Source organism: Vipera berus (genome assembly GCF_964194415.1).
Source record: "Vipera berus genome assembly, chromosome: 3".
NCBI lineage: Eukaryota > Metazoa > Chordata > Lepidosauria > Squamata > Viperidae > Vipera > Vipera berus.
Window position 1 is genome coordinate 46,835,980 of NC_138204.1, and position 12,345 is coordinate 46,848,324.

Sequence of the window (12,345 nt, forward strand, 5' to 3'; positions counted from 1 at the left end):
CAAAAGTTGATCACTGTAGATTAAGATGAAAAACACCTCAAGTGTCTGCAACAATTCCCCTGAAATAGCCAATTCAAAACAAATATGGCACCTTTAAAAAACAGAGTTTGAGATATAAAACAGGGATGGGCAACCTTTAGATAATCAGAAACCAAACAGCAACAACTTCTTTTTTTCTTTTGAGTCGCAGTGAGGGGATGGAGAAGCAAACTGGCTATGAACATTACCAGGGCTTTCTAAGTTTTCAAAGGTTGGGGGACTATTTTCCCCTTACATTCAGCCTACTTTGAGACATGTACATGGTTTTGCTGATTTTTGTAATCAGAGGGGTCCTGAGGCCACAGAGAGGATGGGGTGTTATATGCAACAGTTCAGTCCCTTTGAAAGACAAATTATATGAAGAGTTAAATTGCTCCTTTAACCAGATGTGGATCTAAAGATTATCATACAGCTGTGCATTTATCTTTCATTACTATTCAGGCAAAAAGAATTATTTCTACAGACTGCTTAATGTCCAAGAACATAGGGCAATTCTACACTGGCAAGGCTAGTCCTGTAGAACTATATGAGCGATCATACCGTATAGGAACTAGGAGCTCCAGAAAACATCTGGCTGTGTTGCCTATTTAGAAATGTAAAATGAGATATTAAGCAAGCCATACTAGGTAGTTAATGGCTATTCTGGGTCTTGTGGATTACAAGATCCATGTAGCCCTCAAATGACAACCACAATTGAGCCCAAAAATTCTGTTGCTAAGCAAGACTGTTTTAAAGTGAATTTTGCCCCATTTTACGACCTTTCTTGCCACAGTTGTTAAGAGAAATATTGCATTTGTTAAATTAGTAACACAGTGGTTAAGTGAATCTGACAATTGGCCTTGCTTGTCAGGAGGTTACAAAAGGTGATCACATGACCCCTGGACACTGCAACCATCATAAACACATGCCAGTTGCCAAGCATCTGAATTTTGATCACACGATCAGAAGATGCTGCAGTGGTCATAAGTCTGAAAAACAGTCATAAGTCCCTTTTTTTCAGTGCTGTTGCAGATGGTCACTAAGTGAATGGTTGTAAGTCAAGGACAACCTGTATGTGATCCTCAGTTTGACCAAAACAAAGTGGGCATTGCTCAGTTTCAAAATGAAAACATATCTCAAAACAAAATATCAATTTCCTTCCTCCTTTTTCTTCAGAAGAGTAGTTTTCTCACAAAGCGTAATTCATGGAAACAGAGGCAAGCATCACAAATGTATCCAGATAAGTCCTGTTTGTTTAGGAATAAAATTAATTTTTAGATTTATGAACCATTTCACTATGGCCTAGGTGGTGTGCAAAATTAAAACCAAAAACAATGCAGTAAAAATAAACTGTAAAGAAGGACAAACAATAATGGCGCGAATTTTCCTCTAGCTCAGTGTGTCTCAGTTATCAACTTCAAGATATGTGGATTTCAACTTCCAGAATTCCTCAGCCAGCATGAAGTTGAGGTCCACACATCTTAAAGTTGCCAAGTTTGAAAAATGCTACTCTAGATGCTTGATTACCAATGGCTTTCTAGAAAAGCCAGATTCTAACTATTCTCCAGAAAGCCATAAGAGAGCCGGGGGGGTGGGGCGCTCTTGCTTAGCCCCCTGAAGCACAGGTATACAGTGTTAACCTGTGTATGTAATTATTTACTCAGCATTTAATTGTACATCAACATAAAAGCACGCTATTACTACATCATGTAGAAAAAGTGTCATGTGTGAAGATGCCCTATTGTCAAACGGCAAGAGAATCCATTTATTTAATGAGACCTTTCACTTTTATCAAATATTATATAGACCAGGGGTGTCAAACTCAATTTCATTGAGGGCCGCATCAGCATTGCGGTTGCCCTCAGGGGGCCGGGTGGGTATGGCCAGGGTGGGCGTGGCCTACTGGGTGGGCGTGGCCAGCTATACATCGTTCGCATCAAGGGTGCCTATGGGGGCCTGGGCAGGAGTGGGACAGATCTGAGGGTCTCTGGCAGAAGGAGGGTCTCTGGGCCAGGGCCAAGGCAGTGGGGGCCGTTCCCTCACTGTTTCCAGGATGGCTTCGCAGGCCACATGAAACCACTTAGCGGGCCGGATCTGGCCCCCGGGCCTTGTGTTTGACATGTCTGATATAGACTGACTTGTGCCGAGTTATATGACGTCAGGTAAATGGGAAAGTAAGGGAAAGGCAGGGAAGTACAGCTCTTTTCCTTAGTGCTTCTCTCTTATAGATGGGCAGCTCCAAAGCCATGGCCGCCACCTATGGCTAACCAGAAGCCTTCCCTCCTGCTGACCTTCCCCGTCACCTTCCTAGAGGGCTTTTTGAATTCTTTTAAGCCCAAGGTATGGGGAGCAGGTGGAACAGCTAAAATAGGCTGGCCTTCTGGGTGGCTGGAATTCCCTGGGCTGTGTGACCTTTACTGTCATGCCCAACAGAGAGAGTGTGAAGAATAGGCTGGAGAGATGAGCAAGGTTTTACCCAAACTGTTAATGCAGGGAACAAAGTCTAAGATGTCTATATAGTTGATGGAACTTGAGAAAAAGTTAATTCTAGACAAACTTTCTGGATCAAACAAAATCCTAGGAGTTTGGATAGGAAAAGGTAGGCATTAGCATTACTGGTAAAATTACCTTATATTTCAGAGTCAACATAATTAAAATAATATTGAGCTTACACAAAATAGTTATAAAATCAAGACAGGATTCAGTCATTGTGTCATTATGATTGTTTTCCCTTTGTACTTTCTATTATATGCATTTACATACATCCAGTTTGGTTTGGTTTGCTAAAGAATAAAACAAAACAATAAACTCAGAAGCAAAACAAGTTCCTTTTTTTTCACTTTTAGGCATCAAATCTAGAACTGCAGGGGTTGAAAAAACAGAGTGGATCATATCGTTCTCTCTCAGAGGAAGGCAGAATTTCTGAATGCAAATTCCAGGTCTTCATGCACTAGGCTCCTTGAACTGATACTAATAAAGAACTTCCTACTAGCCCACAGCAAAGAATCTACGCTTGACATCCCATTCCTAGACGGGAAGCTTTTTTCCCTTTTTCCCCTAACAAAAACTATAAACAAGAAGATACAGAACGGGTTTGCAGCTCATTCTGGAAGGGGCAAAGAGGCCTCCCTACTGAGCAAAGAGGCTCTGTCTAAGCTGCTATTTGAATTCTGGAGCAAGCAATGAATTTACCTTTGTGACTAAGACTTTGTCTAGCTTGCTCTGTAGTCTGGGATTCATAGCATTAAAAAAAGGTCCACAAGCACAACTGTATAAATAGCACCCTGAGAAAAGGTTAGTCTTGGCTTCCTCTTTGATGTGAACTTATTTTTTTTTAAAAAAACAACAACCTGCATTCAACATGTTTAGCATGTGCAGATGTAAAATCTGAAGAATCAGGCAATCATGATAGATCAAGAAAGAGAACTCTGCTTGTTCCTTCTTACTAAACCCACTATTAAAATGTTAGAAATTACCAATAATTACTTACCCAAGGGGCAATATGTTTCACAGAAATATCAAAAGACATTAGAAAAAAGAACCGATAAGATACCAATTTACACACCCTTCTTTACCTAGAATCTTACTGATGCTTGAATTGTGCATGTCCGGGAAAGCTTGCAAAATTTTACGTCTTTCATCCTTGGCCCACACCATAAAAGCATTCATGGGGCGCTTTATGTGGTTGTTGTTCCTGGACTCAGGGAAATGCCGTGAGCCTGCCAAGAAAGGATCAAAGAAGAGCTCATTAAACTGACCAGACTGTGGGAGTTTGTGAATCCTGGAAATTGCAAATGGGGGGGTCACACATGGTAGATTTGTCACATCTGCTGTATACAAAAGCTGATTACCTATCAAATTTAGAGAAGTCATGAGGTTTTGGCACCATTAAAAAAACCCTAATTCAGGTATTCAACTAAAGGTTTCATTTATTAAAGGAAGCTTGCTTGGATTTCCATTTCATGATTCAACACTGGTGAAATTTGTGAGAAAAAGAAGAAATGTCATTACCATCGCCTTCACATGTTAGTAGAGACTCATCCAGTCTCTGAAGAGACGACTCATCCATCTGTTCTTTTCCAGGTGAAGAATCCAAATTGGTATGATCCTGAAAATACAGGGTTTTCTGCATCTTACCAAGGTAATCAACATTAAAAGTTAATACAGGTAGTCCTTGGCTTATAATCATTAATGACTGTTCAAAGTTACAACGGCACTAAAAAAAGCGAATTATGACTGTTTTTCATACTTAAACAACCACAGCAGCATCTCCATGGTTGTGTGATCAAAATTCAGATACTTGGCAACTGGCTCATATTAATGACGGTTGCTGTGTCCCGGGATCATGTGTTCACTTTTTACAACCTTCTGACAAGCAAAGTCAATTGGGAAACCAGATTCACTTAACAAACGTGGCAAGAAAAGTCGTAAAATGGGGCAAAACTCACTTGTCTCACCTAGCAACAGAAATATTGGGCTGAATTGTCATACGCTGAGGACTGCTTGTACCAATGGCATATTTCTAGAAGCAATTAACCTGCCTTAAACCTAGATTTTTAAAATAAATTATTTTGCCATATGTTAAATTATCAAAAGAGAATGGCCTTATATAATCCTCCAACTGGTACAGAATGCGGCCGCGAGAGTTGTCTTGGGAGTTTCCCGGTACTCCCATGTTACACCTTTGCTCCGCGAGCTGCATTGGTTACCAGTTGTCTTTCGGGTGAGGTTCAAGGTTTTGGTTACGATCTTTAAGTCCCTACATGGCATGGGTCCGGGATACCTCGGGGACCACCTGCTGCCGGCATCAACTCCCCTCCGCCCTGTGCGTTCCCACAGAGAGGGCCTCCTCAGGGTGCTGCCAGTCAAGGAATGCCGACTGGCGGCCCCCAGGGGGAGGGCCTTCTCTGTGGGCACCCCGGCACTATGGAACCAACTGCCGGTGGAGCTCCGGATGGCACCAGACCTTCGAACTTTCCGTCGCGGCCTGAAGACCCACCTATTTGAAATGGCTGGTCTGGCCTGACGGGGGATTATGGGTTTTAATTTGTCGTTTTAGATTCGTATTACTGTTTTTAATTTGGGCATGGGTTTAATCTTTTTTAATTTTTGTATTGTCTTTTTTATATATGCCCTGTGAACCGCCCTGAGTCCCTACCAAGGAGAAGGGCGGTATACAAATTAAATAAAACTGAAACTAAAATGGGACCTGTATAGTCCAAATCTGCTGAACTGGGAACTATAAAAGAAAGACTACAGGTAACATTATCTGAACAAAAGAATCTTGGAAACAAGGTATTTTTTTTAATTTTTTCTGTTTATAGAAAAAATAGTTTCAGCAAGAAAAAGGAACAATTCAGTTAACATGCTGGACAGCTTTTGTAAATAATACTTTAAAGTCATGAGTCTAAGGAATAAAATGACGTTTGAATAGCTTTATGGACTATTGTAATAGAACAAGTATTTTATGTACTTTAAGTTTAGACTTAAAATGTCGGAATATGGAGTTCTCATGTATTAGTTTCTATTTTATTATGTGCTAATCTCAAACCTCTCCAATTTTCACCCTCAGTATATAATTATTGTACTATCGCTGAAAGCTCTTTCCTTAGTCATTCAATTTATCAGGTAGTGGTAACAGCAAAGGAAAAAACTTCTCCTACAACTTTCACTGGGCCTTACATCAGGAATACAGACCTCTGGAAAATAAAGTTAACAATTTCAAGACACCTCAGCCCATGATACTGTTGTTTCTATCAGAAATGTTTGAGGAATTAAAACAAACAAACAGAATATAGTCTTGACAGTTCACCAAATAACTTCCAGGGCTGATTATATTCTACAATGGATCAGGGATGTGGTGAATCAGAATTGGGAAGCTTATACATTTTATCCAATTATTAAATTGTCTGGAATGCTACCCTAATATAAACATGTCCAATTAGCTCATTTTTTAGAACATTCTGAACTGAATCTTTTGAAGGTTCATTCATTACTATTTACATCACAGACAATGGCTCTCAAACACCCAGATACCAAGGTTTTTTTAAAAAAATTGATGGACCGCTTTCATTAGACTCTGATATCTTTCGTTCTTCAAAATTCTAATCTTTATTCAAGGCTTTGTGTCAAAGTGGGTATTCTTTCCTTTTAAGACCAAAATCAATATCACTTACCTTAATGTATGGATGATTTGGAGAACCATCTAGAGCTCTGCTTTGGTTGTGCAGAAGTTGCTGAGCATCTTGTATTGCTTTAGTTATAGCATCTCCCTCTCCAAGGAATCCTGATATTTAAAAAAACAACAACAACTGGGATCAATTGATATCTTCATGACTATCACCAGTGCAAACTAGTAATGCAAGGAAATAACACTGCTGCTACCATATCCGGGCTGAAAAAAATCTAGACAACCACTAGATAGCATTAAAGGGCTACAGGAAATCCCTGAGTTTGCCATCATTTGCTGTCATTACCCAGAATTTTATAGCCTGGATACAATAGCTCTATCCTGCACTGTCCACAAGCATGCCTTAACTACAGCAATTTTTTCCCCTTTATATAGCTTTAGTTTAGTTTTCTTTTAGAATCAGTGATTTTTTTTTCCTCATCAGAAAAAGAAACATTTATGGTGCAATCCTGTGATTCTGAGGAAGATGATACACAGGGTCCTATGTGAACTTCCACTTACATTACTGGCATGTAACATCTGCAAGGAGGTTTTTCCTTAATGTCAGAGGTGATGTAAACTACTGTGGCTACTGGCAGTGGTCCATTGTTAGAAAACAGAAGGACACAGAATTCTAGCCCTGAAATGTTTGTAATTGACTGTACTCCTTCTGGAGACAACATGAGATTGTCAACACAAAAAAGATTTCAATTCTAATTAACAAAAGCCTGGAAGGCTCAAGAATTATGACTTTCTTTCTTCCACATGCCCAAAATTGCTGTGCTTGTTATCTTGTGCCTTCAGCAATCATGAAACAGCAGAACAGGCATCTCCAACAACAACAACAACAAAAATACTACAATGTCCCTACAATTTCTGCACCATATTAAACTTCAGACTGGATTTATGCTTCTCTTCAAGACTGCAATAAACTTAGGTTTTCATTTGGAGAAGACCTGTCAAACACAAGGCCCGGGGGCCGGATCCGGCCCACGAAGTGGTTTCATGTGGCCCGCGAAGCCATCCTGGAAACAGTGAGGGAATGGCCCCCACTGCCTTAGCCCTGGCCCAGAGACCCTCCTTCTGCCAGAGACCCTCAGATCTGTCCCACTCCTGCCCAGGCCCCCATAGACACCCTTGATGCAAACGATGTAGAGCTGGTCATGCCCACCCAGGCCATACACACGCCCACCCAGTAGGCCACGCCCACCCTGTCCATACCCACCCGGCCCCCTGAGGGCAACCGCAATGCTGATGCAGCCCTCAATGAAATTGAGTTTGACACCCCTGATTTGGAGTGATTAGAGTATTCTATGTATCTGTTAACTTCATATTAACTCTTGGAGCCTTGAAGTTTATAATTTGCATATGTTTCAAAATCATGGATATCCCAAAAGATGATCTAACCCACTGGGTATATCGATTTGGATATATGAGGACTCCTGCAACATGAAAGATCCTTGGTGCATCTACATCAAATTTGTCTCTTCTGATTGGTAGAACCTCTCCAAGTTTTCCAAGACGTATTTGGAGATGTTGAGGACTGAATATCTTGCATGGCCAGTGCATGCATCTTCCTCTGAATTGCAGTTTCTCTTCCCCCTTCAGTAGTGGTAAATCCACAAGATAAAATCCTCAAAGGAATCTTGAGGAAAGCCGTATTCATCCCTTCATGAATCTAGGGACGTCAAGAATTCTTACCCAAAGAAAAATCAAGAGCGTAAGCTAATAAAGCAAAGGTATTCTGTAACAAGTTTGCAATTACAAGTCATTCAAAGAAGCATTTCCCTATCAGCTCTGAAATAGAGGAACAGACCTACCCAAAGGAAGGCTGGGAGGGCTGGTCTGCAATTCCCGAGAAACACCACTGAGGGACTGACTGCTACTAATCTTTAAACTAGGTGTGCTGGAGGCATTGGGGGGTTCAGAGCCTTTAGACTTTGCTGTTAAGTTCAGTGGCTGTGAAGTTTCCTGAAAACAAAATAGAGAAGAGGATAGAAACATTTTTCTACAAGATTTGGAGACTTAAGGAAAAAAAGGCAATTAAGAGGTTTTACCTGGATTTGTAGGTGGCCTGAGCTTGCAGGTCTCTTGAGTGCTGAAGGAGGTGGACTATGAATCAGCTGCATAGGATATTCCACTGTAGATTGTAAAGAAACAGAAGAGCTGGAGACTGTGTACAATGTTAAACTTAACTGAGATCCTTCTTATGTCAACATTGAATCAAGAGGGAATCTGCTGTAAGTTCAGTGAAACTCAACTTGGAATTAAGTAAAGGGGCGAAATTTCTGCATCTGTCCCCAAATATGTAAAAACATGTCCCCTTTGTACATTACAGCAATGGGTTTGGGGACAACTGTCATCAATGTATTATAGTGGTGAACTGTTCTTAGTTCTACGGGCCCAGACTATTAGAATGAGAGGGATTTAATTTAACGATAGCTAACTTTTAATACTAGGTTTAAAAGGATCCAACTACCAAGACCAGGTATAACCAAATATAACTTAGCTTTATTATAGATATATTGTATCTTATGGTGAAATGTAATAAAAACAATACAATAATATTATATGTCATATGGTGAGAGCTAGTTTGGTGTAGTGGTTAAGGTATCAGGCTAGAAACTGGGAAATTGTGAGTTCTAGTCTGCCTTAGGCATAAAGCCAGCTAGTTGACCTTGGGCTAATCACTTTCTCTCAACCCTAGGAAGAAAGTAATGATAAACCATTTCTGAAAAACCTTGCCAATAAACCTTGTCCAGGACTTGTCCAGGCAGTTTTCTGAGAACTGGACACAACTGAACAATGGGCAAAAAGGAAAAACAACAGGACAGTATCAAAATTCATTATTGTACACTACCGTACTTTCCGGCGTATAAGACTACTTTTTAACCCATGAAAATCTTCTCAAAAGTCAGGGGTTGTCTTATACGCCTTATACGCCGGGTGCTGAAAATTTAGGCACAGGGCTGGCTGGAAAACCTGGAGCGGATCTCCCATTTAGTCTGCGCAGGGAAAGCGGGACCAATTGGAGAAGAAGCTGCAGTCTGTGATTTTTTACAGGCTGGGGTCTGGGCGTCTTTCCTTCTAAAGTTGAAGAGCAGCTGTAGTATATCCCAACTTGAAAGGCAGGTGGGGAAGGCAGCAGCCAGAGCAGCGGCTTAGCTCTAAGGACACATTTGACTCAGGAACTGGGCGGGCTGGCTGGAAAACCTGGAGCGGATCTCCCATTTGGTCTTTTTTTTTTAAATCCCATTTATATCCTGCCCTTCTCCGAAGACTCAGGGTGGCTTACAATTTAAAGCACAAATCAATGTGCTTAGCAATAGCCTTCATTCTCTGTATATGCCTGTTTATTGCCCCCAACAATCTGGGTCCTCATTTTACCTACTTTGGAAGGATGGAAAGCTGAGTCAACCTTGAGCCTGGTGGGATGTGAACCTGCACTAATTGCAGGCAGCTGGTGTTATTTAAGGCTCTGCGCAGCGAAAGCTTTAGAGTGAATTAGGAAAAGTGAAAAAGTGAATTAGGAAAATAGGGAACGGTTGCTGGAATTGGGTATGTGTAGCTTAACGAAGAGAAGGGTGAGGGGTGACATGATAGCAGTGATCCAATATCTCAGGGGCTGCCACAAAGCAGAGGGAGCCAAGCTATTCTCCAAAGCACCTGAAAGCAAGACAAGAAGCAATGGATGGAAACTAGTCAAGGAGAGAAGCAACCTAGAACTAAGGAGAAACTTCCTGACAGTTAGAACACAGGTCTGCAACCCGCGGCTCCGGAGCCGCATGCGGCTCTTTCAGCCGTCTCCTGCGGCTCCCAGTCATCTGCCATGTGCAGTCCAAAAAAAAAGTGGGACTAAAAAAGTTCAACCAATCAATTCAAATATGCAGAGTAGGTGCATATCTCGCCTTGGCTCCACTCTTCAGTCAAACCCTGTTCTGCGCATGCGCGCATGTATGCACATGCGGACACATTTTTTGCGGCTCCCATTTTTTCCTTTTGTGAGGGAACCGGTTCCGAGTGGCTCTTTCACTGTTTCAGGTTGCTGACCCCTGAGTTAGAACAATTAACCAGTGGAACAACCTGCCTCCAGAAGTGGTGAATGCTCCAACACTGGAAGTTTTTAAGAAGAGACTGGACAGCCATTTGTCTGAAATGGTATAGGGTTTCCTGCCTTAGCAGGGGTTTGGACTAGATGACCTCCAAGGTCCCCTCCAACTACTACTACTTCTTCTTCTTCTTCTTCTTCTTCTTCTTCTTCTTCTTCTTCTTCTTCTTCTTCTTCTTCTTCTTCTTCTTATTATTATTATTATTATTATTATTATTATTATTATTATTATTATTATTATTATTATTATTATTTAATCCACTTGCACTGTTTTATGTTTACATGTTTGATGACAAACAGCCTTATGTTTATAAGTGACAGTTTTCCTACTAAGCACCTGCATGTCATAAGCATTTGAATTAAAATTACCATATTAAAATCAAATCTGATGTTTTTTCATTTTTATTTGGTGTGCATTGGAAGAGGGGTAGTCTTATACGGCGAGTATAGCCCAAACCCTATAATTTAACAGGAAATGTAGGGGGTCGTCTTATACGCCCAGTCGTCTTATACGCCGGAAAATACGGTATTTCAAGCTATGACAACAAAATAGGAAGTCTTATTTTATATTGATTTTATGTAATTCTACATAAAATAACACGCACTAATGAAAGGGAAGAGCACTGATTTCTTCAATCTAGGTGGAACTCTATTGTTGTATGGTGTAATAACATACAACAAAACCTGCAACAGATTCTTGTACCCAATTGAACCAAGGCAGGATTATCTTGAGTTTCTTTTTCATGACACGTTTCTTCTCAGTATAAAGTTGCTACATACTTATTGGTCTTTGCATTTCTTCTTCAACATTATCTCCATATTACTCTATGCTATGTTTGTACTCTGTCAGTGAGAATTGTGCTATTGCCAGAAAGAGCTTATATAAAAGGAATACAAAGCACTTGGAAACATTTGTGTTAACGGCTACCATAGTGTTATGGATGCCCCTATAGAAGGAGTAGTAGAGGAAAGAACAAGACAATGTTTCTTTTATGCCTGCTACACGGTGGCAGAGTATTTCATTGAACAGAGTATTCTTCAATTTACCCTTGAGAACTGCTGAAATGAGGATGTTAAACCTGCATGGTTGAACATTTGGCAATACTTTAGGAAAGGAAGCTGTTTGAAACAATCATGCTGGTTCTGTATTATGTAAGCAAACTCCAGCTATTACATTTGCAGACTGTCTACCTTGATTTCCCTACAAATCCATGTTAATAAACCTCTTAGAAGAAAAGCCCATTTTGCAGTATTTTTCTATCTTTTATTTCCAAGACACATGAAAGGGTCCTAAAAAGAGTAAGGATTGTGTAGGGGGAAAAATCAGTTTTAACCATTAAAAACAGCATTCTGACTCCATTTTTACTGACTGAAACATTAAGGAATTGATTCAGCATAGTTCATCTGTCTCATGGTTTTCAATGGCTACAATTAATAGAGGATGCCCTCTCTTCCTATTCCAACTCCACTGTATAATTAAGCCTTGGGAAATCCATATCACGTTAATCAGAATTCCACTTTTCTTGGTCTCTTCATACCTGGCTTACATGGAATTGGCTGGATAGGAAGTGCCATCTGAGAATCTGGAGTGACAGGAAGAGGGTGGTGGTTGGGAGGAAAGGCTGGAATCATGACATAGGGCATATTGACCTGCTGAAAAGAGTAAGGGAAGTGGTGGGCACAGAAATAGATATAGGACATATGAAACTGTAACAATGCTATTTGTCCAAACAGCCATTTTTTCATATCCACTAGAGGCAGTAACAGAGAGATGTATATCACTTTCTTACTTCATATCCATATTGCAGTATCAAATGTTAAGTACTTAATGCAAATATCCAGACAACATATTTAAGGAAGTGCAAAACCTTTATTATTCATACCACAGCGGAAGAAATACTGAAGTTTCTTATCAACTTGAAAAACATTTTCAGTATGTATTTCTTTGCTAAAAGTGGCACCTAGCCAGAAAGGGTGGGTGGGAATATGAATTGAAGGAGGAAAGGATTGGCCCTTTACTCCCATATCAAGGCCTCAAGTCCAATCACAT

At 40.4% G+C, this 12,345-nt stretch overlaps 1 protein-coding gene across 5 annotated transcripts in view; it reads right to left on the bottom strand.

Annotated features, from left to right (window-relative positions):
- SOX13 (SRY-box transcription factor 13) overlaps positions 1-12,345 on the bottom strand; it is a 64,937-nt gene that overhangs the window by 4,604 nt on the left and 47,988 nt on the right. For 4 of the 5 annotated variants that reach the window (XM_081325423.1, XM_081325422.1, XM_081325420.1 and 1 more), the window contains 6 exons: positions 11,834-11,948; positions 8,245-8,327; positions 8,008-8,158; positions 6,195-6,304; positions 4,030-4,126; positions 3,594-3,737 (listed from right to left, as the gene is read on the bottom strand). In XM_081325423.1, coding sequence (XP_081181549.1) covers positions 3,594-3,737; positions 4,030-4,126; positions 6,195-6,304; positions 8,008-8,158; positions 8,245-8,327; positions 11,834-11,948 — 700 coding nt within the window. The remainder of the gene's footprint in view (positions 1-3,593; positions 3,738-4,029; positions 4,127-6,194; positions 6,305-8,007; positions 8,159-8,244; positions 8,328-11,833; positions 11,949-12,345) is intronic. The other variant, XM_081325421.1, reaches the window with a different exon arrangement.